The 27889-nt window shown below is 35.9% G+C and overlaps 2 protein-coding genes across 2 annotated transcripts in view; both read left to right on the forward strand.

Annotated features, from left to right (window-relative positions):
• Positions 1-2586: 2586 nt before the first annotated feature.
• LOC306771417 (glucagon receptor-like) lies at positions 2587-8966 on the forward strand (the record flags this gene model as incomplete). Its single annotated transcript, XM_079260582.1, has 12 exons — positions 2587-2734; positions 3050-3160; positions 3793-3914; positions 6600-6706; positions 6902-7058; positions 7187-7346; positions 7626-7686; positions 7772-7841; positions 7947-8038; positions 8161-8299; positions 8429-8470; positions 8895-8966. The coding sequence occupies 12 exons, from the start codon at positions 2587-2589 to the stop codon at positions 8964-8966; spliced, it is 1281 nt and encodes a 426-aa protein (XP_079116708.1).
• A 913-nt stretch (positions 8967-9879) lies between these two features.
• Positions 9880-27889, forward strand: part of wdr90 (WD repeat domain 90) — a gene marked incomplete at its 3' end in the record, with an annotated part of 31806 nt that continues 13796 nt past the window's right edge. The window contains exons 1-35 of the mRNA XM_079260583.1: positions 9880-10013; positions 10167-10258; positions 10520-10696; positions 11351-11489; positions 11608-11778; positions 12447-12573; positions 12929-12996; positions 13702-13814; positions 13956-14186; positions 14360-14422; positions 14507-14575; positions 14897-15007; positions 15129-15274; positions 15395-15452; positions 15579-15697; positions 16383-16544; positions 16802-16932; positions 17232-17348; positions 18826-19061; positions 19886-20022; positions 20170-20300; positions 20395-20525; positions 20686-20847; positions 21161-21289; positions 23055-23188; positions 23288-23328; positions 23444-23557; positions 24152-24316; positions 24412-24494; positions 24603-24705; positions 25006-25127; positions 26549-26705; positions 26859-27049; positions 27250-27418; positions 27568-27691. Of these exons, the coding sequence (XP_079116709.1) occupies positions 10001-10013; positions 10167-10258; positions 10520-10696; positions 11351-11489; positions 11608-11778; positions 12447-12573; positions 12929-12996; positions 13702-13814; positions 13956-14186; positions 14360-14422; positions 14507-14575; positions 14897-15007; positions 15129-15274; positions 15395-15452; positions 15579-15697; positions 16383-16544; positions 16802-16932; positions 17232-17348; positions 18826-19061; positions 19886-20022; positions 20170-20300; positions 20395-20525; positions 20686-20847; positions 21161-21289; positions 23055-23188; positions 23288-23328; positions 23444-23557; positions 24152-24316; positions 24412-24494; positions 24603-24705; positions 25006-25127; positions 26549-26705; positions 26859-27049; positions 27250-27418; positions 27568-27691 (4436 nt within the window). The 5' untranslated portion in view covers positions 9880-10000. The remainder of the gene's footprint in view (positions 10014-10166; positions 10259-10519; positions 10697-11350; positions 11490-11607; positions 11779-12446; positions 12574-12928; positions 12997-13701; positions 13815-13955; positions 14187-14359; positions 14423-14506; positions 14576-14896; positions 15008-15128; positions 15275-15394; positions 15453-15578; positions 15698-16382; positions 16545-16801; positions 16933-17231; positions 17349-18825; positions 19062-19885; positions 20023-20169; positions 20301-20394; positions 20526-20685; positions 20848-21160; positions 21290-23054; positions 23189-23287; positions 23329-23443; positions 23558-24151; positions 24317-24411; positions 24495-24602; positions 24706-25005; positions 25128-26548; positions 26706-26858; positions 27050-27249; positions 27419-27567; positions 27692-27889) is intronic.

A 27889-nucleotide genomic window follows, 5' to 3' on the forward strand; every position in this document is an offset into this window, starting at 1 on the left:
ACAAAAACTTGTAAAAAGTTAAACAGCACATCAACATTTTAGTTCAATCCTGGAATACAAGGTATTTGCATCTTCAAAATCATCTGTTTACATCCATTTTTACATAAGTAAATGCATGCATGTAATGTCCATTCATATTACATCCTATCATGTAAACTATTCATTTACAAAAATACGCTTACTAATAATTGGATATCAACCTATTTATTTAATTATCTATGATGCAAATCTTCAGGTACACCTTTATCCACATTATCAATTTGTTTACTCTAACCTTTTAATAACATTTTAAAGTTTTTAAGGTTTTCAAGCACTTTGAAATGCATCTGTGCAAAACGTGCTATATAAATAAATTTTGATTTAATTTGATTTGATCTATAAGTTAAGTGGCTGTAAAACTTAGAAACCTACCAACTGGTAAAATAGGATTTTTATTATTTTTGCTAATTGTATTGGAGTTCTTTGTCAATTTTTTAATGCAGTGAAACCATTTTCAGCATGTAGGATAGCAACAGGTACAGGAGCAGCCGTTCAGCGTTTCTCCATGGTTCAGTTAAATGTTATGTAACTTAAAACCTGCATTTTTTTTTTTGCTAGTTGCTAAAAGTTGGATGAAGGTGAGAAAATCACTTGATTTGTCACCTTATTCATCACCTTAGAAAACAGTTTCATAAAGAATTCATTGTCTCAGACTTCACGTTGAAGTGTTTACTGTTACAGCAGGGCGTTAATTTACTAAATGATAGATTTAGAGTGAAACACATTAGATTGTAGCGAACTAAGCACTGTCGGGGGCTTATTTTAATGGAGGAAATAAATTCAGTCCTTCAAAGTAATTAAAATAAAATATGCTGACTTGTTTCTTTTCTTTTGTTTTTGTTAAAAGATTATTTTATTTGAATATATTTATTCTGCAAAATTGGTTCATTTGCATTCATGTCTGAAAAAATCCCAGATTCTTTGTTTAACCTTTATTTGTGGCAGTGACTCTAATCAGGCAGCGACTCTAATCAGGACAGTAATGTTTAGTAACATGTTTGGCATAGCCACCAAAAATAGAAGCATGTATTATGTGTATTTTATTTGTATATTTATTTTATTTATTTGACAGGGACATTGCATTTGTACATATAGTTACTCAAATTTGTAGCTGATGCATGCAAATAGATTTTTAGCAAAAGCTAATTCTCAGCTCTTGTCCCTGGTTGGGCCTTTCTATACTACATTAAAATTCAATAATACGTTATAAAACCGATATAAAACTCACCTATACTCACAATATAAAATTCTATACTTCACACACACATACAATGCTATTTATACATGATGGTTAATTCTCAGCCAAGACTTGCGCCTAGCCCAGCAGTAACATTATAGCAATATACCAGTGTAAAGCAGTGTCCTTCAATCACTGTGCTGTGGTACACTAGCATGCCTTCAAGAGATTGTCAAGTGTGCCATTAGAAATTATCTTATTTAAGATATTTTGTCATGAACAATTTCTCATTGTTAATATAGGCCACTGAGTTTAATTTTTCAACATTTTGTGGTGTCTCTAGTGATCTTTTCAATGAAAATAATGTACCTTGGCTCAGAAAAGGTTGAAAAAGGGTTGAAGCTTTATGCAGTACTTGCAAGTAGTGAAGAGAACACACTACTTTGAATTAAAAATACATAGATTTTTTAATTTTAAAAGAAAGAAAAGAAAAAAGTCAAGGACCATCACCAGTGGTTGTGAGAGTTCATTATCTCATAAGACGTCATTGTGGGGAAAAGGTAAAAAACTGACATTTCATGGAACAATAGGCTCTTTCAGTTGTGCAATAGAAAACATTTATTAAAGTGTGCAAGTAAAGCGACCCGATTAAGCGGAGAGACAAAACATTGCATCGCCTTTGGTGTTTGGGGACGAATAGAGATTTTAGGGGGTGAGTCCTTCTTTTAAATAAATCTGAAACAAACATATATTCTGACAGAAAATTACAAATGTTTTAGCACATTGATGAATGTAGAAATGAACTGCTGTTACGGGTGAAGTAAAGACATACATCCACACTGAGATTTTCTGTAGCTCATGGTGAGCAACAGGAATTCATGATATGTTCTGCATTAGTTGATGCATCAAGTCATGATGAGTAGTGCATTAAGTATATGATTCATATACTTCATTGTGATGGACCGACAGGAAATTCTATTAACAATCTACTCCAGCTGAGTCTTTTGGATACTGTGACACTTTTTTTTTCTTTTTAAAGCCATGGAAAAATATGTTTTTTTCTGATTCATAAATAACAGCATCAACAATCAGTGAGTGTGGTCTCCCCTCCAATTCAAAATATGATAATTTCATTCTTTACCTGACAAATATCTGTTCAATATTTATGAAAGTAATGATTTTATTTTCTTCTCTTTGAGGCTTTTGAAGACCATTTTGCAGTCATGGACAGGATGCACAGCACAGCTCTGTTCTGCCTGCTGTGTGTTGAGTTACTAAAGGTTAGTTAGAATAAAATACACACTGCAGCATAATGTAATCTTCTAAAAAATACTAAATCTGTTCAATTGTATCATTTTGCAATTGCTGTTATGTTACCTTTTCCTGTGGCATGTTTTTATGCATATATTTTACAGTTTGAGACGGTCAGCGGCAAAGTTTTAGAGGAGACTTATCGGAAGTGGGTCCAGTATAAAGAAGACTGTGTTAGAATGATAAAAAATGAGCCACTGCCTCAAGGTACAGCCGAGTTTAATTCATTTGAGATTGATTTATCTTGAAAAAGAAAACATGGTCATGGTCAAATGAAAGAATTGAAGTACTCTACTGGTAATGACTGCAGGTTTCTTCTCGTTGCCTTCTTTTTAAACAGTTATGTCATATGAAGTCATTTTCCTGTCAATAATTTTAAAAATATAACTCCTTAGATGCTTCACCTGCTAAGAAATGAGCAGCTGCAGGTTTCCAACATTTGGTGCCATGTTAACAAGGTAAAAAAAAAAACATGATCCTGCTGGAGATGTTGTTCCAGTGTCTTTTTCTGTGCCATTCCAGGAGGCTTGTTCTGTAACAGGACATTCGACAGATACGCCTGCTGGCCAGATACTCTTGCTGGCATTATGGTCAACATCTCATGCCCTTTCTTCCTACCCTGGTATGACAAAGGTATCATCAACAATAGAGTAAATCACATTCCTTTTTTTTTTTTATAACCTTTCTAGTATAGATTTAAAAAATAGCATTACTGGACAGGATAGATTTTTTTAAAAAGTATAGTACTGTTGTGGATAGATAATAGTTCATACTGAACTAAATATTCACGCTGGCTTCACTTTCCCTTATTATTTTCATCCTCATTTCTGAGACTTAATGCAAGAGTAAAGTGTGCAGTGTGTGCAGGCAGGTACAGCTCACATAAAAAGAAAGAAAGCCAGAGTTTGTTGGAGATTTCATAAAATTTGACTCAGCTTTGATTTTAGGACAGAAGGGCACAAGGCTGTAATGTTATATTTACTAACATGCTGTTCAAGCACTTTGGAGAGCAGTGAATAAATAAATGCTTCCAAAAATGACACCAACTGACCATCATTCGAATGAAAAATTTTGTCTTGACTTGACTTTGTCTGACTTGCCTGGTGAAATAATGGTCAAATTTAAATAAAAATAATTCAGCTACAGGAATAACCTAGGTATGCAGGCTAATGTATATACCTGCCCTCTGCATGTTTCAACGTGTTATGCTAATTGACAGTATGTGTGTAACGACAAGAAAACAGATGTTTTTTGTTCTCTACCAGTATCTAAGGGCGTCGTGCGTAGGCGATGTGGACATGATGGACTCTGGGAGAGAGGTGAAAATGGGGAGGTGTGGAGGGACATGAGCCAGTGTGAAGAGGAAAAAGAAGTGACATCTCAGGAGGTATGCAGCAACATTTAAAATTTTTTTTTCAAACCCACATCATCATGAAAACAAAAAACAGAAAATAAACTGAAGTGATTACTACTGCATGCACTGCTATGACTGTAAAGGTGCAGTATGTGACAAAATCGACAGTCAAAGACAGAAAATTGTGGTGCATTCTCAAAAACAATGTTTCTATTTTCACCAAGTCAAACTTTATGTTAGATGTTCTGTTAAACTGTTAGATCTTATTTATGTCTTGATTTAAGACAAGACAACTTTTTCACTGAAGATATTTTTGTTTTTAATTGTCATCATGGCTAGAGATTTTGGCCTCTTTCTGCATTATCAACACTCAATTCTTCAACAATTAGTTAGCAGGAAAGTTCTCAGCTGCTTATCATAAGAGCACTATCAGTGTTTCATCAGACACTTGTCTTTCTGTGATCACCGTCCTCCTGACTAGATTCCGTTGTTTTCCAATGAAATTGACCAATTTCCACAGTAAATTCCTCTCTCAGATTAATGATAGTATTCATGCTTTGAAGTATGCATTTGTAAATCTGAAAATTTATGACAATCGACAGATTGACAAGTTCATTATGACCATTTAAAGAACTGTTAACTAAATCAACTAGCATGATTAAGAATATCAGAGCAAAGTGTATTTCTGATATTATTTCATTGTCTACGTGAACCTAAAATTCTATTTACCACCATCAACATTAATTGTTGCATTAATGTCTTTAGCACATATCAGTCTGGTTTCCTTCATTTACAATCAATAATACAGCTCTACTTAGAAATAATAATGACCTTTGGATGCATATTGATGCTGTTCTGCTCTGGTGTTACTCGATCTCAGCTCTGCATGTGATATCATTTGTTGATAAATAAGAATTTAGCCAGTGGGTCAGAATATCAGGAAAAGCTCTTGAAAGTGCTTTGGTAGTTTGACATTATCCTCTGAACACATGTCTTTGGGTAAAATCAAGGTCCTGTTCTACCCACTGCTATTCTGGGTTTGACAAGAAATTTTGAAGATGTAGCTGATCAGTGTTAAGCAGATCATATATATGATATGTTTATTTTAAACAGACTCCTCCAAATTATCTATACTTCTAAGCTGCAAAAAGTCCATCAACAACTGCATGAACAACTGCTGTTGCTCCAAGTGTAATATAGAGACTTGTTTCATTTTTTTTTAATCTTCTGCAGTAAAACCCACTGTAGGTAATCTTTGCGTCTCTTTGAGTCAGGGTTTGAGTGTGGACCAAAATATAAGCAATTTACTTCAGTCCTGCTTTTACCACCCATCCATTTTTTTGACCACTTAGTCCAACTACGGGTCTCTGGAGTCTATACCAGTAGTCACTGGGTGAGAGGCAGGGTACACCCTGAGTCGCCAGTGGTTTTATCAGCGGAGTAATATTAAGACAAGTTAAGACAAGCTGTTGTGCCATTTGGGATGGAAACAATCCTAAATGCCTTTATTTCCTCCCATTTAGACTAACCAGAACAGCAAGAGTCTGAGATCTTCTAATCAGGGTTTGCTGGTTGCAGAGGTGTACAAAGTAGAAGTAGAATTAAAAATAAAGTTGAAGTCCTATGATGTTTTTGGATCTACCGATGCATTCAGAACCGCTGTTTTCACTAAAAGCCTCATCTACCTTGCAGTGGAGCTGAGCTAATTAAATTCACCTGTTTTAGTGACTGGTTGGAAAAATCTCCCAAACAGGATTTCTACTTTCTACTTGTACTTATATACCTCTTCCATTTCATTTCTGATATGTGTGTTCTGGGAATGCTTTAAAAAGCTCCTTAAAACATTATGGTAGTTTAAACAGACTTTTTCTTATATTTTGTGATCTTTTTTCATTTTATTTCTTGTATTTTATATATATATATATATATATATATATATATATATATATATATATATATATATATATATATATATATATATATATATGTATATATATATATGTATATATATATATATATATATATATATATATATATATATATATATATATATATATATATATATATATATATATATATATATATATATAAAAATCACAGGTTTGTGTAATCCTGAAGAAGGAAGTGTTCTACTAACATATCTTTCAAGGCTTTTTGGAGAAACAATTTAATACTTTCTGAAAAGAAAGAAGGAAAGAAAAAAACGCTTTATTGTATGGTTTTCTGCCTTGGATTTAAAGATGTTTTGTCGTCGATGTCAGAATGAAATGATTGCCAGTCTCCTTACTATGTGCACTGCAAATCAGCACAATCATTTTATTATCATTTTATTATGTACATCCATACATCATCAATTTTGTTGTTGCCTCATAATTCAGGGTAACTAGGGCAAATGGAAATCATGTTGTCTGCAAGATTGTGCATGGTGATTAGTTTTGTCTCTGTTTCACCCATAAAAGCTGATCCACTTTAAAGACATATCATTTATTCAAGCATGAAACATACCTCTAAGAGAAACAAAAGTAAACATAAAGTACATATGAAAAGACTTTGACTGCACATTTGTATTCAATGATCAACAAATTGTGTCGATATATGTTTACAAAATATTTTTGGCTAAATTGAACAATTTCTATATCATTATTTTTATTTGTCTATTATGTCAGCTGTAATTTTTATAAGAACTTACTAACAAAAAGTTTGGATTTTACTTTGTAGCTATGGATCAAACAGTTGCTGGTGAGCTTTAGGATGTTGTACACTGTTGGATATTCTTTGTCCCTGTCCACACTCGCAATGGCTCTTACTATTCTTCTGAGCTTCAGGTAAGCTGTCCCACATATGTAAAGTACCTTTTTTTTTAATAGTTTTTCTTTTACCTATCCCTTTAACTTTCACCATTGTCACAATATGGTTTTAAAAGCAAACATTCAGATAAGATACTGTGCTGTACCCAAATTACAAAGTCCTCTGCACAGCTGCCTCACAAAATTAGGATTTTGTTGTTATTCTCTTAACAGGAAACTGCATTGTACTAGAAACTACCTCCATGCCAACCTTTTCTTGTCTTTCATCTTGCGAGCTGTGGCTGTCATTGTGAAAGACACAATGCTGGATCGCCACTGGGGAAGAGAAATCATGAAACAGACTGATGTGACTGAGATGCTCAGTCACCAGGTAGGTCTTGACATTTTCCAACAATGGTTCAGTGTTTTTATTTGGCATCAAGTTCTACAAAATGGCTCAGTATTAACTAAAATACTTTTCTGTGGATTTCCTATGCTTTCTGTTTTCATTTCTTTTAGGCTGCTATTGGCTGCAGGATAGCACAGGTGGTGATGCAGTACTGTGTCCTGGCCAATCACTATTGGTTCTTTGGAGAGGCTGTTTATTTATACTCTGTACTTATTTCCTCTGTGTTCATTGATAACAACAAATACCTGCCTTACCTCTGTCTGGGTTGGGGTAAGTTCCATCATGAAAGGAGCTTTTAGCTGACTTATTAATCACAATCGGAGGGGGTTTTACTATCATTTAAATGTATTAGAAGTTGCCACTTACAATCTTGCCTCCATCACATCTTAAAAAACAAAGCACATTAAATTAGGCTCAATTGACTGCAGAATTTTCTTGAATGAATGCCATGGAAACATTTCTGCAAAAACTATTTAGTTTATTTCTTAAGTTAGCCTTTGGAAGCAACTGAAGTTATAATCTGCATTTTCTTTTATGCTCACACTTCAGGAACCCCTCTTTTATTTGTGGTTCCTTGGATGGTGGTGAAGATATTGAAAGAAAACAAAGAGTGAGTAAGCATGTCTATGTGTGTAGTACCCTCATGTGTAGCCAACTGTGCAGCAGACACAAAAAAAACTGTCTTTTCTTTTCAGGTGTTGGGCTGTCAATGAGAACATGAACTACTGGTGGATCATTCGTTTCCCAATTCTTTTTGCTTCAATAGTAAGAAATGAATGCAAATAGAGAAAGTTTTACTCATATGTTGCAGTAAAATACAAATATAGATGTAGAATATTCAATAATTATTTAAATCACTCTGATCCACAGATCAACTTTCTGATTTTCATCAAGATAATTGGGGTCATATTTTCCAAATTGCGAGCCAACAATCAGAGTCGATACCCAGATTACAAACTTAGGTTTGTAAGTCTACATTTCTTTCAGTGTTTAAATTCCAAGATTTCCCATAATCAGTGATCAACATGAAACAATGTTTATGCCAATGTGACAAATTACTGTTCAGTTTTATCTGTCCTTGTAGGCTTGCCAAGGCCACTCTCACGCTCATTCCTCTGTTTGGTATTCATGAGGTGATTTTCATCTTTGCTACAGATGAGCAGACAAGTGGCATTTTTCGCTATGTGAAAGTGTTCTTCACTCTCTTTATCAGTTCATTTCAGGTAGGTACAATTAGCTTGAGGAGCAACTGCTGTTATTGTTGACACTATCTAAAACAGTATCACAATTTACACATTTAATTCTATTTTTTTTAGTTCACTTTTATTAAACAAAATGTTTTTTTTCTACAGGGTTTCCTGGTTGCTGTACTATACTGCTATGCCAATAAAGAGGTTTGTAATCTAAACTTATGATAACATTTATTTTTAGGAAAGCAGAGGCTGATAACTTATATGCTTATCATAATCATGGAAAAACATAAACAGGTTAATAAGATACACTCAGTATACTATATTAAACATAATAGGCCATATAAAGATTTGTAGGTGGGACTGATCAAATAATAGTTTCAAATGTAAAGAAACAAAAACAGTTATCTTTGTTCAAGTATTAATGTATAAAGATATAATCATGCAAAAAAATGTTTGCTGATGGGAGGTACGTTTTTTTTAATAGTAATAATAATCTTGTCATCATCATGATGGGTGACTTATCAGATTGTATTCAAGCATTAAATACAAAAAACAAACTACTGTTAAACAGTTAAATGAAACTGCATATTAGATCTTGTATGACTTACCTCCACTCTGGGTGCAGGTGCAGACGGAGATGAAGAGGAAGATGCGCAGCTGGAGGACAGAGACTGAGATTGTGTGCTGTGGACAGTGACTAGCTGTGCTTGAATCAAGAGGAGACACTTTCTCCATTGCCACAGTCCCAGAACGCAACAGATCCTCTGCGTCAGCCAGCAGGGCAATACCGGAGGATTCACCCATCCCTGATAATTCACAAATTTTCAGACAACTAGTCAGGCCAATTTCTCTGCAAGCAGATGCTTGCTTATTGCATTCCTCATTTGCAGGAAATAAAGATGGCAACCTACAACAAAGGGATCAACATGAGGCTGGACAATCTTCTGTGGCAATGCAGGTGTCCTTCCTCATTCATCTAAAAGACCCTGTAGAACTACTCCCAAATGTTGTAAACACAGACTCTGACTAAATGCTGTATAGGAGATAAGTTTTTGTCTAAATTACAGGTTCTTATTGGTTTGTTGTGAATTGCATTAAGATGTTTTTTTTCTTTGTTTGTTTGTTTTAGTATCTTAATGTGTGATATAAACAAAATCATTACATGGCTCAACCATGGCCTAAGTCAGTCATTTATTGGATGATTTCTAAGCTATACCATGTTTTTAAATAAGTTGTAAAAACTCTCAAATAGAGAGTTCAAATAAAGAACCAAACTTTAACTTGAACAATCAATAATTAGGTTGCTCATGTAAAAGTGACAAAACTGTATGCAACATGGCTATGGAATGATCAGTTTTTTTGGGTTTGTTTGTTTTTTGTTTTTTTTTAAGTTTGCTGTGTTCTTTTTTTGCTCTATAAACTTCATTACCCAGGAGTACTACGTTTCTTACGTCATGACGTCATCAGATCTCGGCGTTATTGGCAACGGCGGAGATTGAAGCGGGAAGATATTGAGTGCAAGAAAGTTAATTCTAATGTGAACACGGTATCCGAAGAACTGGGAAAGCTCGTAAACCCTTTGACTCATCTTAAAGTAGAAAACTGTTTCATTGAGTTTCACTATGGAAAACGGAGGAGAGACTGTCTTTCTCGCATTTTTATTTAACTGTTACCTTGCTAGCTAAAAAACACAAATATCAACAGGTGGATTATTTATAGCAATATCTCCAGATGGCTTCCAAAGGTAAAATGATCTTTCAAGTTTTGTATGAAAGCTGCTTGTTAGAGTTATGTTGTGTCCAGAGACTCAAACCATTATAAAATAACGTGACCTGAAGCCGTTTAGCCTATTAATGACAAGCCTATCCAGTTTCTTAACACTGTTTTGGTCATGCAGGCTGGCAGCATCCTTACGTTAACATATTCAAGCACATCAGAGTTGAGGAATGGAAGAGGTCTGCAAAAGAGGGGGATGTGTCAGTGTATATGGTAACTTCTTAAACTTTACATATAATATGTTTAAAGTTAAATTGACGCCCAAACCTGGGCTTGAAAAAAACTTAACATTTTAGGGCTTTGAATGTCGTTCTGAAGTATGTATCATTCAAATTGCAGCAGGACACGTGCTCAATATAATGTCAGTAATAATACGTTTTATTCATACATTGTGTGTTTATCTATTTAATGACTGAATAAGAATATAGTATTGTTTTATACAAGTATTCTGAACAATCTGACTTTTTGTCCCAGGACAAAACTCTGAAATGTCAAGTCTTTCGCATCAAGGGTTCGATTCCTGCCAGCAGCTACATCCTAATCCCCAAAAACACCAAACAGTCACTGGGGCTGACTGGCCGCTTCTTCTACCTTCTCTTCAAGCCAACTCCTGCAAAATACTTTGTGGTCCATCTTGATGTTATTGTGGAAGTATGAGACATGAGGATTCCTGTGCAATTTAAAAAAAAAAAAAAAAAAGTATATATAATTTCTGTATTACATGTTATAAGCCCTTCAATGGTCTTTCGGTCTCCTTGTTAGCACTTTAATTCACCAATATCCTAAAGCACATCTTGGTAATGTATGGAAGTGTCAGGCTAGTTGCTCATATTGCTGTGATTTGTGTAAAATTTTTGTCTAAAATTAAGCAGGATTACAGTAAATTTGCCACACAGTGATTTAATAAGTTCTATCACTGTGAAACACAGTTTTTATACAGTTTTAGGGAAAACATCTCCCAGATAGCAGATATGTTTGGGCCCAGTTTGGGCTACTTGACATTCATGGCTCAATTACAGCACTGGTAAGTGTTGTGTGGGCCAGATGTCAGTTGCTGACCTGGACGTAGATCACCACAAGTATTTAATAGGCCAGAAGTGGTCCTAATATCTGAAGCCTTCTTAATGTCAATTGCCCATAAGGTTGTGTTTTGGCAACCATACTCATATTTGATCAACTTGGTTGAAACATTTTTGCTATCTGAGTGTCTTGATTGTAAAAGAGATTTTTTTTCTTACCAGACACTAAACATCAGAAATCTAATACCACCATTTTCCTCCTCTTTTTCTGTGTTCTTATATGTAGGAGGGCCAGATGGTCCGTATCTCTTTTTCCAACATGTTCAAAGAGTTCAAGTTCACTCCTACATGGCTTCAGTTTCCTTTCTTGTGTGGAGCCGCAAAAGATTCGGTTTATGAAAGCACATCAAGATCTGCGAGGCATGGTAAAACACAAGCACATGTTCCACAATACACATGTTTACATGTTTCTTCTCTATATAACTTGGAAAATATTGGTTGTCTTGTGTCAGTGCTGGGAGTGTTTCTGTTTATGCAATGCAGGTTTGGTGGGTCCAGCTCCTATTGCAGTGCGTTGGATCTGTTTGATGATGGATCTGAAGTACACACTTTCTGTCTACCTTAGTCGCCACTACATGCACCTGAAGAGCATCAAGCTATGTGCCAATATGGCAGTAAAAAACACGTTTACAAGTGATCTGCTGCTAGATCCTGGTGAGAAACCACAACTGCTAAAGTGAGATTTTCTAACAAATGGTGTATGCTTGTCTTTCAGCTTATCAGCACAATCATTTTTTTATTTTATTTCTAATTTATGGATGTCCCGTATAGTTTGAATTAATCAAGCAAGTCAAATGAATAGTGATCCTTAATGACTAATTCAGTCATCAATAGTGGATTAAAAGCAAGTTTGATCAAAAGCAGTGTTTTTTTTATCAGGGTCCAAATTTATGGAAGAAAGACAATTGTCTGAAAGACAATAGAAAATAGTCTTTTCAGTGCCACTGTAAAAAAAACAAAACAAAGGCTCTATTATTGAAACCTGAAAGACATTTCTCAGTGTCAAAACTCATCTAAACCCGCTCAACTCTAGATTCAGATATTGCCCTTGAATAAAAATATATTTTTCACCAAAACAAACATATTTTCCATGTTTTTTGGGTGAATGCCTTTGTGCATTCCTTATTTTTGTGTCCCTGTTTCTCATTATTATGTTCGAATAGGTTTTGTGCTCTGACTTCTTTCTGTACTATTTTTCAATAGATCACTACTTCCTACTTAGTGATGTTTCGTACTTTGTTCTTAAAATTAAGATATTTTTAGCTTTTCAGGTCAGTGTTTTCCATAATATGTTGTATATGTTTCTTTTCTCCTTTCAACAGGACTTTCCTTCAGTGAGGCTAAGCAAATGGGTCTGGCCTCTTCTCAGGGAACTGGTCCCATTCCCAGAGAGATGTCGTTTCCTGTGCCTAAGGGAGGCTCCTGGCATGACCTCTATGATCATATAAAGTACAGTTACCACACCACAGAACAGAAAGGGCTGTGTTAATTTTGAAGGAAAAGATCCACTCCAAACAGCCACTTTCTTTGAGAGAATAAAAAATATCAGGTTTAGATGCAAATTAATCTGCATTAATATTGGAACTGAATTTCTTTTTTGCCAGATTTGCTGTCATTAAAGATAAGTGCATTGTTGAGAATGAAATGAACAAGAAAATGCAACTTTGAGATCAAATGTTCAAATGTCAATGAGTGTCTTATATATATATTTCACATTAATGAAATAAGGTCTACAGCACTGATATTGACTGAAAATGAACTATGTATTTTAGTTCATTTCTACAAATCCCCTCATGTTTTTTAGGTTTCCATCAGATGGCACAAAGTTACCCTTTGACTCCATTCAAAAAGACAATCCACATTCACAGATAGGTAAGTTGTGAAAAATACAAAGCACCTCGTTTACATTCATGGTTTTTTCCCCCCTCAAGCTGGACTCTGGCTTGCACACTAAAATTTTGATATTATCTGTTAACATTTTCTTTACCTAAACTATGTTTTTGATCAATGCTTTATTGGCCAATACAGTACTGTCAGAGGTGAAGCTACTGCTAGAGTGCTCAGTATTTTCCAACAGAACCTTTTGTCATGATGCAAAGTTGCCTGGTTTGTTGGTGAAGTAAAGATTTTCCATCTTGATGCCTTGTCATAAAAAGAATTTTGAGAATTCTACATCTGTTTTTTTCCACAAACAAAATTCACAGCCTTCTATTCAAATAACTTCATTTTTACCTGTTTTTACCTGCTAAATTTATTAGCAGAACCTTTTTACTGTTTCTTTGCCTGGCTGAGAATTTCTAAATATAAGGCAAGCTTTTGTTTGCAAGTCTTGAAGAACTGAATCTTTGATCTGCATACATAGAAACCAAACCTTTTCATGGCCTTAGTAAAAGAAACAAGTCACTATCTTCTTAATCTAATTAATTAGTATTATTTGTGTTTAATAGAAAATAAATAAAAAGCTACTACAACATTTAAATTTTTCTCTGGGATAAATTTATTCTAATTTAATTCATAATTCAAAAGAAATCTTAGTTGTTATGTATTATAGACTCATTTCTACATCTCTTTTTACAGAAAATGCTTCAAACCAAAGAAGCCCAGTTACAAAAGAGTCTTGCTGCGTCAACCTCAGCAAACCAGTTCATGACCGTGTTTCCCTTATCCAGCAGATCACCACCCCAAAATTAGTAAGCCATATCATTAGACCTGTCATATCCATCCCTTATTATTAGTCAGTGTGAATTGTTGTGTGATTATTGTTTTGTATTGAGATATAGTATGGAGGAGTATACACCATTTATTAATTAATTTTCCCCTTCCCTTTTCAGCTCCCGAGGAAACCTGCCCCCATGGTATCAAGTATACCTGACCTGGGTGTTGTCTCAACTCAACAGAAGGATTGGCTTTGTGGTAATGACTGCCAACTGCGGGAGTCCCCACGCTCCAGTTCACAGCAGCTCACTATCAAGCCACCCTGTGGCACTGATTATCGTGGGATCCATGTGTATTTGCATCCTGACGATAAATCCAGCACACATGGAGAGGAAAATGATGAAGAGGTGACACTTCCTACCTTTTAATGAATAGTAAAAGCACAAGAAAATCAGTTTGAAGCCACATCTTTTCTCACTGTCTTTTTTTGTCTTGGCCCTTCACTACTAAGTGGCTCTTCAATAGTTTTATTTAACTCTATAAAAATACTAAAATAAATGTGGACTATTTATTGTTTTAGCTGGTGTGGACTCCTGTTTCACACCCTGACACCCTGCCATCCCCTTTGGAAGCCAAACATCGGGTGAGAAATGAAAATGCAATAAAATAGAAAGCTTTCAAGATGTATTTGTAAAGCTTATTGTAATGATTACCTTGTCTTTATTAGAAGCTGCTTCCAGACCCAATCCTCAGGCTCAGTCGAATCATTGGCTTTGGAGGAGCAACTACAAAATATGTACGTTAAGTTTTAATGAAATCCTTATTGAAATTGCTTGAAATAACTTTTAATATATTTTCATTTTCACAAATTCATCTTGCCACTATGTAGAAATATGAAAAACAGATTTTATACATTTCTGTGGAATAGATCAAAATAAATGAATAAAAATGAGAACAGGACTTTAAAAAAAACCTCTAGTATACATGTCTGATAATATTTTAGAATATTGTAAAATATTGTATGTGGAAAAAATTGCAGCACTCTTTGTTTTTTTTTTTGTTTTTTTTTTAAGAATTAATAGATGAAAGGTTTAACCCTACATTTTTTATGCTGCAGGCGCTTTGGACCAAATCAGGTGATGCGGTGGTTTATCCATGTCATGCGATTATTGTCTCCATGCATATATCCTCAAATCAGCAAAGATTCTTCATCGGACACACAGATAAGGTAGTTCTGATGCATCTCACAGTGAGTTGTGGAAACACAGGTGATGCTTTCCACATCCTAAAGAAGTTTTGCAATGATTCAGTTCATTTTTGCAACACCGGTCCTTGTTTCTTGTCTGTAGGTTTCTGCACTGGCTTTTAATGGTAACACAACGCAGCTAGCTTCAGCACAAAGTGGCAACAACAGTGTAGTTCGTGTCTGGAACTACAACAGAGGAAACTGTCTTACAATGTTCAGGACTCATGCTCACTCATTGTCCTGTCTCAGGTAACTAGCATCATGCACACATTTTTCTAGAAGTCCAAGCTTAGAATAAGCATTTCATTGCTCACACTAACTCAATATATTCTTTTTATTACTTTTTTCCTCCAACTTTGCAATTTTAAGCTTCTCTTATGGAGGCAGTATTCTCTGTGGAGTGGGTAAAGATAGCCACAATAAAACCGTAAGCTCCTCTTATTTATGGTTTCCTGCATGAAGAATCAATGGCTGACTATATTATTATGTGCTGTGCTGTCCAGCTTTATTAGGAAAAGGTTTCGCAGCTGATGGTTCTGTCATAATTTTGTAGATGGTGGTGGTGTGGAACACTCGCAATATTAGTGAAGGTGGAGAGGTGACCGTCTTAGCCAAGTCCCACACAGATGTGGACATTAACACCATGAAGGTTGCCTTCTTTGATGATACAAGGTACCCCTCCCCTACACACACACACACACACACACACAGAGACAATAAAAACTTTTTTTTTTTTTTACCATATATGTTGTTCCGCTGCTCTACCTGTGTGCTAATGTGGAAGCAGTTTTGTACATTCCTTACAAGTTGTGTTGTTTTTTTTAATGTAGTGATGCAAGATTGAAATAAAAGATCTTCATTCACTGTGTTATTATTGGGATGCACTGGCCTGATGTTAACTGGTTTGGGGTTTACTCTCTTATCAACTGAAAAGTAACACTTCATACTAGTAGCAACTTAAAGCTGAAAGTATTTTTCCTCTTTAAAGTGAGGAATGTCATTATTTATGCGATGATAACTTGTGAATGCTACATTAACATAATATGATTCTTGGGTATTTCCCTTGGCAGCTTGGTCACAGCAAGGCAGTCTGAGCTATAATAAGGTACTGAGGAATGAGGATTCCTTAATATGGTGTGAGATTTTCCACTTCATATTGAGAAAGAAATGAAAGAATTCTATTAATCATAAATATGCATCAGTAAATGTTTTAGTCCATTCACTCACCCTCTCTGTCAGGCATTTTTGTTTCAAACCAGTATAAGAAGCAGGTGACAAGGTTTTAGCATCATGCTGCTTAATCAGTAGTTAATAGACTTTTTGAGATTAGGTTAATCTGTGACTTTACTGACTTTAGGATGGTATCATGTGGTCGGGACAATATACGTCTTTGGCGAGTACGAAATGGGACGCTGCGGTCCTGTCCAGTCAACCTGGGTGAATACCACTCAATGGATTTCACCGATGTGACCTTTGAAGAGGGAAATTTCTCAGAAAAGCATATTGACGATCGAACACTGTGAGCAAATCCACCATTCACTTTATACAATGAATACTACAATCACTTTGTACTTTGTTTTATTTTATGTAAGCAGTAATGTTAACTCTTCACACATTTACATTTTGTACTTTTTTCTTCATTAGTGTGCAATGTGTCCCATTAAAAAAAAACAACAAAAAAAAAACATGAAAACAATCACTGAAACCAGCACAGGTACTGAAATGAGTCCATTGAAAGTATTGAACTACTGCTTTTCCTCTGTGACTGTCCCATAGATTTGCCAGCAGTCGAACTGGCCATATTTTTGAGATTGAGTACAGCAGAGTTGCGATCAAGAATGTGAGGAGGCTGTTGCCAGCGCAGCCACAGCATGCAGAGCGCCGGGAAAAATGGACTTTTAACACAGGTAGGCCAGTCTTGGATGGAATGTGTTGATTATTCTGCACTTTTGATTAGAAATTGGGGATGTCATTTAGGGGCATTTTGGTCCTAAGTTAAATGTGGCTTTAAATGAATTGAATTTACCTTAGCCATAGTTGACCACTAACTTAAAGCCAAATCTTAACCCTTAACTATATGGATTTACATCTTTATGATATCATAACTGTTCCCAAAAGGCAATGACACTGCCTTTAATGGACTCTACTGATACATTCTATGTAGGAATTGAAATATAATACAGTTATGTATCTGTGTATTCCTCAGGTCCAGGAATTGCCGTCAACAGTATCAGCGTTTCTTCTTCGTTCTGCGCCACCGGCTCTGAAGATGGCTTCCTACGGCTCTGGCCCCTTGATTTTTCTGCCATCCTACTTGAGGCTGGTAGGCACAGTGAGGGGTGGAATAACATTTACCTGCAGTAGACTAACAAATCACACTCCGCAGGCAGTGCTTTAATCCTTAGGCCATCAGTGTGTTCACTGTCATTTTCTTATTTGAAGTGGGATGTTTATCATCTTGCATGTTATAGTAAACTGAGTATAAAAGTAAATAAACTATTATCCATTGAAGTAAAGCCTTTTGTATAAAGTGTTAAAAACATTTGTGCAAAACCGAAAACAACCTTTTCTTTTAGCGTTTATTTATTATGTTGCTCCACTTTTGTTTAAGAAGATACATGATTTTGAATAATTCAGTCTGTTTGCTTTCCATTGTGAAAATAACAGAAATAAAAATTCACTTTGCCAGACAATCCGTTGCCAAAAAGACAGCAGGAATGAATGGAAATAAAGAATAATTTATACAGTTAAAAAAAAAAAAAAAAAAAGTCGCAAGTTTCAGATGTCAGAAATTTATCATACATGGTGAGCAGTTATTAATACTTGTACGCTATTTTTTTATACGCTTTTTTTTTTTTTTTTTTTAAATAAACTTTCAGATCATTTAAAATGGTATGAAACTTTATATGAAATTGTATGTATTTGTTAGATTGGCAATTAAGCACAAACGGCAGGAGCTGCTTTTGTACACAATGTTATTCCTAATTATTGTGAGGTTTTTGGATGAAAGGAATAAATAACTATACAATATCGGTTGCTCAATACTATTTTTGTAACTTTACAGGGGGATGCAAAACTAAAGAAAACTTGAAGCACTAGTTACTGTACTTATGACGGATGCAGTAAATAATAAAATAAAACAGTTAAGATGATCTAGGAGCTCTAGATAAGATCATTTAAAAACACTGTGATGGGATGGCAACCTGTCCAGGTTATACCCTGCCTCTTGCCTGATGATTGCTGGGATAGACTCCAGCTTCCCTACAACTAAGCAGTTAAGAAAATGGATGAATGGGGAAAAACATCAATAAAATCAGTTCACGACAGAAGCAATTTTGTTTTTGTTAAATTCCAACGGTAATTTGTAAAGTATCAGCTCATCCTTCACAATGAGCAAAGCTTGTGCGTGTGCTTTTGTATTGGGGAAGGGCCTGCAACAGTGCTCGCTGCTCATTGAGAAGAAGAAACAATACGTGCTTTCACGTCACTCCCCAATAACACCAGAAAAAGTTGCAAGATTTGTCACTTTTTATTTTTGTTAGTTGCTAGAGGGAGTCTGAAAACCCAATAAATCTGACAACAGAGTTGTTAAGTTGGCAATAATGTAAACAATGGGTTTACCAGATAGCTGCTGTAACATCTTTTCTGTGAACCAGCAAATGGCGAAGTGACATCTATAGCCATGTTTATTAATATATAACAAGATACTGATCTGAGAATCTTTTTTTTTTTTCCATCACTGGTGTATGAGCAGTCTCACATCCACACAGAGAGATAACAAGCATGTATTTGTATTCCAGAGCACGAAGGACCTGTGAGCATGGTGTCAATATCATTTGACAGCCTTCATGTCCTGGCAGCTACCTCTACTGGCAATCTTGGTTTCCTTGATGTAAGCAGCCGTGGATACAACACACTGATGAGGTCACATACAGACACTGTGCTTGGCTTCAGTGTGGATGGCATTCGTCGGTATCTCACAACAGCCTCCTCTGATGGAACAGTGCGCATTTGGAATATGGATTCATTAAATCAGGTCAGTCAGGGTTATATCTATTACTTAAGCCATAATCAAAAGAAACCTATCTTTTGATTAATTAATTTGAAAATGGTTTTTAGTTTGTTGAGGTGTCAGACGACCTTCCTTTGTAAAAGTAAAGCCACGTTCAGATGGTTATTGCTTTCTGTCAGACCTCTGCTTTGGATAAGTTGTACAGGTTGTTAAGGTTGTCTAACAATAATAATTACCAGGCTTCGTGTTTGATCTGTCAGGCCTTCATTACACTTAGTTGCAGATACACACATAAACTGTTAACAAAAGGTATGTTGTTCTTTTCCTGGAATTCACGTAGTCCACACTGAGATCTGCATTCGAGCCATGGTCGTCTGGTTTTAATCACAAGTGGAATTCTGCAGTTTCTCACGATAAATTAATTTTGTGATCACAGTATTTTGCTGCCTACATGGATGTTAGGACAAAGCCTTACACATATACTCTTACAGCATTTTTGTAGACACTACTTGGGTTCTCACATACTGTATGTGCAAGGTATAACACTGATATATAATAAACTAATTATAAAGCATTGCAGCAGTGTAAAGATTTTGATATTTCATCTTTCTAATTAAATGTTAATAGTTTCTTTCAAGTCATTCCAATAATGGATGTTTTCACTTGTTGATAAATTAGTTAAGACTCGAATAAATAGAAAGCTGCTGTGTTGTATTGAGTTATTTAGTAATGTGAAACTGCAGTGTGACTTGCTAATAAGTTTGTCTGAACTGATGAAGCAAACAATTTCCCAGTTATCACTGGTTGGGTTATTTAGTCTTATTTACTTTATTTTCCCATGTTTTTAGCTGTATGATTTCGCGTCTGAGGACAGTCCCTCCTCTGTGGCCTTCCATCCCCATGAACAGACCTTCTCTTGTGGCTTCAGCTCCGGTATTGTCAGAGTCTTCGACATTTCCAGTTCCAAGCTGCTGGCTGAACATAAGTACGTACCAGCACAACCGAAAACACTGTGGACACGTGAACAAAGCATATTGGCTGAAGAAATAGCATTTAATTGAACAAAAACTGTTCCTTGTTTCTTTGGGTTTTTTGTTTTGGTTTTTATTTCCCTTTCTTGTTTTTATCCTAGGCAGCATAGAGGCGAGGTGGTTGGTCTTGCCTTCTCTTCAGATGGAGAGTTCATGTACAGCGCAGACTCTCAGGGCTCCCTGGTACTTTATAACGCATCAGAAGAAGATCACGCTGTTGTCAGAGTTGCATGTATGTAAATTTAACGTAAATACACTTGAAGTCAATTTCTGAGGCAGTCATGTACAGCTAAATGTATTTTTATTAACTGTACACAATTTTGTAGGTAACGTAGTGGCCCGAGGGACTGAGCGTGCTCCTGATGCTCTGGCAGTGAGCAGTGACAGTCGCTTTCTGGCTTTTGTTGGTCCTTCTGAATACATTGTCACCATTGCTGATGCACAGTCTCTGGATGAGGTATTTCACCTGTTGTGACTTTTCAGTAGGGGTTGTATTTTTTTTCTCATTGTCCCATTGTGGGCAGTTAATATCTTTATCATATCAATGTAACTTTGAGCATATTGCTCCAGGTTCTTATGTCTGACTGTTCAAATTAAGCTTTGACTCCTCTACATAGTTGCTGCATGTAGATGTGAGTATTTTGGATTTAGAGAGCCCCCGACTGGATTCTGCTCTCAAAGTCTGCTTCTCTCCGGCCTTCACTGAGCACTTGCTGGTTGCCACATCTGCAAACAAAATCCTCTGGCTCAGCACAAAGACGGGTCGTCTGCTGCGACAGGTAACCGCTTCGACACGTGACTATGTGACATCTTTAATTTCAGAATTAATTTGTTTTCGTGGTTCAAGTGTGTGCATCCCTATTAGGTATCAGTGTAAAATCATGTAGTTTCTGTCCATCCCTGTGTTTGTGTTTGGGACTAGCAATGTGACTATAGTCTTTGTGAGAACATGTGTGGCCCATTCTGACAAATCCAATTAAAATTATGTCATTATCGATGTAATTATAATAGTATTTCTATAAAAAAAAAAAAACAAGCTTTTGATTTCTGGTTGCAGTGGGAGCTGTTTTCACTGGATTTCTGTCCTGACAGGTGTCAAAGGTCCACAAACACCAGTGCTCATCCCTTGCTGTGAGTGAAGATAGTCGATTCCTCCTGACTGCCGGACACAATGCTGTGAAAGTGTGGGATTATAACATGCAGCTCCATATTAACTCACAGGTAGACACCAAGTAAACAATTCAGTCTTTTCTAAGTTGGTTACAAAACTCCTTGTATTCTAAACATAAGACATAAAGTCTGACAGGATTGTTTATATTGAATTGATAATCTGGTACTTCATTCAGCATGTTTCTCCCATTGAAACAAAGAACAGCCAACATTTAACAGTGACATGCTGGACAGGCTGTGACTTATTTCCTTTCATGGTTCTTGCTTCACCAGCAAAGGAACTCACTTGTCCTCACTCACCTTTAAAAAGAAGCTGCAAACTGATCATGTATGTGAGCTGTGTCCAAACACTTGAGGAACAATTAAGTCCTCATAGGCACAGGTAGAATCATTATCAGTGATGATCTAACTTCTCTGGCATAGAATCTAGAAAAATAAAGTTTTAAACAGACACAACTTCAGTTGTTACCTTATCTGAAAACAAAGTCTCTCATGGACTCGGGATTCACCTTGTAACATTTTAATTCCACATAGCTTTGTAGGTAAACTGTGAGACAGGCCTCTTCAAATGGTGGCCCATGGGCCACATGCGGCCCAGAACCAACTTCTATGTGGCCCAGTTTATGTAAAAGAATAAAGATTTTAATCAAGAAACTTCAGTCATTCCTCATTAAGTAGCCTACAATCCTACAGTTGTGCAGACCAGGAATGCAACACCAGGTTGCCTAGCAACATTGACCCCAGCGTGTTTTGTTGTGTTTTGAAGTTGTAAAAGTAGCACTAGCAAGCATGTCGTTTTCTGTCCCAAAACGCAAAATTGACAATGAAAACCACAGATTTAACCCTGCCTAGACTGATAAGTATTTGTTTATTTTGCCGTCACATTCGAGTGCCAAACCGATATGTTTAATATGGAATGAGTGTGTGGCGGTGTGTAAAAATTATAATGTGAGGAGGCACCACACCGAGAAGTTTTGTTTGATATGACCTTCTTATGTTAAAAGTAAGTAGAAAAATAGGCTCAGACAGGAATTTTCATTATTTTGTTTTGTGCACTTGCCGTTGTCATGTGGAACGGAATTTAAAGTAGAAAAACTAATAAACTACTTACATTTTAGAATCTAAATGTGTTTTTTTTTTAAATTTATTTATTAATTTATTTTTACTGATTTATTTTACCTTTATTCACTTGAGTAACCCTGAGATACTTCAAGACGCCTTCAAGAACACATACCAAGTTAAAATTATGAAGCATCAAAATGGACCTCACTGTTTCATCTAACAATATAAAGTCTTTTTCTTTGTTGAAATAAATACAATAAGTTTTCATATTGTTTCGTGACCTATAAGCACGCCACATATCAAAGTACTGTTTCAACTCATATGATTAAGTATTATTTATTGGAACCAAATTAAAGCTTTTGTTTCTACAGAAACATTAAAATGATGCCAACATATGTTATATTTTCTTTTAGATTTTGTCCAAAATATATTTTGGTCATATCACCCAGGCCTACTGTGGAATTTTGTTGCAAAATCTATTTACTTTTTTCTGATCTTAAATGTAAATAGTATCCAATCATTAGAATTATTTTAAATACATTTTTATTCAACCAACCTAACCATAATCTGTCCTAAATCTAACAAATTTGCAAGTAGTTTAGTTTTAAATTTTTGTAAAGGATGGCCATATTGTGGGATGAACTGTAATCATTTGAAACAAAAAAAAGTTGTGAAATTATCTCTTTAGAATTTATCCAAAGTGTTTATGGTCAATGCTGTTTTTTAGGAACTAATGTTTGTTTCTCTACATCAGATGTTCATAGGCCACAGTCAGCCCATTCGCCAAGTCAGCTTCACCCCTGACCAACTGGGTGTAATCTCAGTGGGAGATGCCATATTTATCTGGGACTTCCTTGCAAATCCCATCGAATCTTTGGCTGACAGTTGGTAATAAACCACCCTACATACCATTACAGAGCTTATGTGGCACTCTGTGGTGGCTTTATTGTTTTTTAAAGTACTGATTCAGGCTATTTGTTCCCACAGTTCATCCTTTAAAGAAGGCCGCACATCACATCAGAAAGAAGGTACCTTGTTTGATATTCACCCAGTTTAATGTTGCTTAACAATCCTAAGTGGATCCAATTCTATTGCTTTTACTCATCAAAATTCTGACTTTGCAATTTTATCCAACTTTTGTAGCAGATACTGAAATGAATGGAGTTCAGTTGTCAAATGAGGTGCCTCGGCAGACAGCTCCCCTTCCCTCTTCACCACCACGGCTGGACATTAGTATTGACCAAGCTGTTCAGGAAGGCAGGTTTCTCTTATATTCACTGTTAACATTCACTTGAGCATCTTATGTAAAGTTGAATTTGTGTACATTTGTGATGGATATCTGTAGCTTTGACCAACTGATGGGTGAGAAAAATATTATTACATAAGTCAGCCATGGCTTGATGAATTTATCTCCTTAAATTGTTCATTTTTAGTGTTTGCTGATACACTTCTTCATTTTACCCTTTATTTTAAGGCCAAAGAGTATCCTTTGAATGTGGTACCAGTACTGAAAGACCTGTGTTGGAAATCTGATGTGACACAATAATTATATTGCAAAAGTTTGGTCTAGCAAGAAGAAAATATTTTCCAGCCCAAGTTCTAAGCCCTAGTAGTTTCCACTTATAAAGCACAAACCCGATGCTCTATCTTAATAGTCTGAATTCATTGCTTTTGATGTTGGTACAATAAGCTGAAAAGGCTTATCATACAACTTGATAGGAAAAAGGCCTCATCCACGTGAAGTGAAAGATTTAATTTAAAAATGCTCTGAATACTTTTCAAATTCATACACAACGTTGCTTTTAATATTGCACCAACTGTTTTGGTATTTTTTCTGCTTTTTGCATACAGGTTTGGGTTCCTTGTCTGTTTGTGAAGACAACTTCATAAACCCAAACACTCCAGTTCAAGACACTGATGCAGGTCAGTGCTCTGAGCCCAGATCTGCTGTCTCCTTTCTCAAAGTGACAGACCTGAACAACCTGTCTCCTGTCAATACCAGTTGCACGGACTGTGGTAAGTGCTTGTAGCTTTTTCTTTTTTTCATGTATTAACTTTGTGTTTTCTACTAAAGGTCTTTTTTGTTTGTAAATGTTATTTTTGTCATGTAGTTCAGGTCAATCAGAACAAGCCAGTACGACCAGATTGTTACAGGCACTTTAACCCACGTTCCAAGACCTCCTTTCTTGATCAGGTATAGAGCTTCTTTTTTTTTTTTTTTTTTTTTTTTTTTTTTTTAATGGCACAAAAGTCAAGGAGTGTGTTTATTATCCTATTTGTGTAAATGTTTGCTTTGATTCAGGCTGTTGTAGCTCCACAACCATCAGAAGAGGGCTTGAAACTGAAAGCAGTGATTGGCTACAACGGCAATGGACGTGGTAACATGGTGTGGAGCCCCGACCAAGGTGAACATAGTATACTGAGAGAAAACAACTGTAAAATATGGAAAAACACATTTTTATTCTATTAGATGTTTAATCAGGGTTTTAATTGTGACTGTAATGTATTTCTAACGTCATGTCATTGTTTTTTTCTTGTCACTTTATTTAAAATAAAGGACATGGAGTAAATTGTTACTTTTGCATGACGGCAACACTTACTTAAGACTAAACACTAAAAAATTACACCGTTTCCACTTTTAACACAAACTGAGCATCATTTTGTTCAATGTTTTCATCATAGCAAGCAATTATTTTCTGTTGCAGGCTTATTTGCATACTCTTGTGGTTGTGTGGTGGTGGTGGAGTACCTTCATACAGGCAGTCAGAGACACTTGCAGGACCACAGCGAGGAGATCTCCTGTCTTGCAGTCACAAACGATGCACAGGTACTTTGTTTCAATGTTTATTGTTATATGGTGTTGACATCCTGAATGCAGAAATTATATGTACAGAAATAATTTCAAAGTCACATCATCAATTTAGTTCCTCTGGAACAGAAACAGTTTTTATCTCATTAGTTTGGGGGGGGGTATTTTATATGATTTGAATGGGAGTAATTATTTGATATAATCCATAGATTTGATTTACAAGCTATATTTATGAACCAGGTGATATTATATAAATCACAAATGGGCAAGATTCTTCTACTTGGGAATTTTATTTCACCAGCTGAATTTTATTTGAAATTTGAAATTTAATCATTTTGGATAAACAAAAGAAAGAAAATATATGTACATAATAGGAGTCCTCTTTTTCTAAGTACCAGTATGAACAAAGATGTTTGTATATTATCAGACACTTCAATCTATGGACTTGTAGTATTTATAAAATCACAAGTATATACCATCTTTTAAATTGTGGTTTTAAATTTTTAGTCATGTAATTGACTTGGCAAAAGCTAAAAGACAACGGCCTTTAGTAGAAAATTTATCATAGCTTCTCAGTTATTTGCTGTGGTATGACTGTCAGAAAGAAAAAGTTTGGCCAAGGAAATGATATCAAACAAAGGAAAAACTATTTCACATGAGGGAATGAATGCACTTTTAAAAGTGCATTTAACGCTTCGTTTGTCAGGTCACTGCTGTGTGACACCTTTGTTTTGAGCTCTAGTGGTTGTCAACAGGCTGTGATGGACTGTCAAGCTGTCCAGGGTGTACCCTGCCTCTCGCCCAGTGATTGCTAGGATAGGCTCCAGCTTCCCCGCGACCCTGAATTGGAATAAGCGGTTCGGAAAATGAATGAATGAATGAATGGTTGTCAACAGGCTGTGATGGACTGTCAAGCTGTCCAGGGTGTACCCTGCCTCTCGCCCAGTGATTGCTAGGATAGGCTCCAGCTCCCTCCGTGACCCTTAAATGGACTAAACAGTTAAGAAAATGAATGAATGAATGGTTGCCAACAGTAGATGCTTACTAAGAAAGATGCTTTGGAATTATAACTTTATAAAAAAAAACAATAATAAATGCAAAGTTCTATAATTAAAAAATCCAAGGTTCGGCTCCATTTATCCAGTTCTGTTCCTGTTTTATCCAGTTTAACGGAAGCAGAAACTTTTCTTATGAGCAACTGGGAAAGAATGTAATTCTTTGATTGTGCTCCTTTCAATCCAAGAGTTGCCATAGATAGATGAAAAAATGCAAACGATGCATGCTTTAATTTATTTGTTGGGTTTGTTTAGGTTGTTTCTTTTTGTTTTTTTGTTTTTTTTTATATGGATCATTTAGATGATTTAATAAGCTCAATTATTAAGTTTTGAGACTTAGAAAATCAACAGTGTTTTGCTTTTGTCTTCATCATTTATTTCCAGATCTTGGCATCTGCCGCTGGTGGTAATAATGATAGTAGCAGCCTCATCTGCATTTGGGACATCCAGAATGGAACTTGTCGTCGTACCATCACCTACCACAAAGGGGCTGTACAGAGTCTTGCCTTCTCTAGAGATGATCGGTTCCTTCTCTCAGTCGGTTGGTAAAATTTGAATTTGAGACTGAGTTATCCTAGAAATGTTTTTTAGCTAATTCTTTTGTAATTAATAAACAAAATCAGCAATTATATGTGTTTGATCAAATGCTGTTGTTCATATTAGTAGTTGGATTTTATTTTGTGATCTTATGTAGGGGACTTTACTGATCCAGGGTTGGCACTGTGGAGCAGCAAGAACTTCCAGCTCCTGTCCAGTGTGAATGTGTCAGGACCAGTTCACGATGCTGCTTTTAGTCCCTCATCAGCCAGCCAGATGGCATGTGTGGGCAGCCACGGGGTTCACTTTTGCTTCCTTCACACGGAGAGCTCAGATGTAGACCTCAAGGTAAACAATAAGGAAAACGCTGATGATCACAGCTTAAGATGTGTTGTTTTTAGATACATAACTGTCTTCATTATTAGATGGAAGACTGTCATGAAACTTTAGCTCTCAAGCACTTATAAGTTATATTTTGTATAAACATATATGTATAAATTTCTTGAAAATACTTTTCTTGTTTCATTAACCGCCTCTTCAACATGTAGGTCCAAAGGGTGACAGCCCCAGCAGAGGTGGGCGATGTGGAGCTGACAGCTCTCTGCTACCATATGGACTACTTTCTGTTCACCAGCACAAATCAAGGACATGTTTGTGTTTGGGACGTAAACATGCAGCGCTGCTTCATGACCTGGGAAGCTGATGATGGAGAGATTGGTACAAATTGACCATCTGTTTATTCTGACCATAAAAGTATTTTAACCTTAGATGATAAAAAGATCTATTTTAATTGTCATAGACTTATTTCTATTTTTGCCCCGGGCTTCTATAAAGGCTAACTGGATTGATATGGTTTCTTGGTGCAGGAGTGCTGCTGTGTCGAGGGAATCGTCTCTTGACAGGCAGCAGCACCCGCTGGTTACGACTGTGGGAGGTCGAGGCTGTACAAAACATGAAGCTTAAGGAAAAAGTCTGCTGTGGAGAAGACAGGTATGCAGCTTATTTTCTACTAATGTGCATACAGTGTCCTCTGAATACAGTGCATGCATAAAACAGACAAAACAACGCATGAACTGATAAGGGCAGCAGTTTGAAAATGTTTATAAAGCTAAATATTGTAGGATAAACAGCAAAAAAATGTTAGATGAGTGAATTTCAGGGAAAGAAACTGGTTGTGATATCAGTAGG

This window comes from Telmatherina bonti, assembly GCF_933228915.1.
Source record: "Telmatherina bonti genome assembly, chromosome: 21".
Taxonomy (NCBI): Eukaryota; Metazoa; Chordata; class Actinopteri; order Atheriniformes; family Telmatherinidae; genus Telmatherina; species Telmatherina bonti.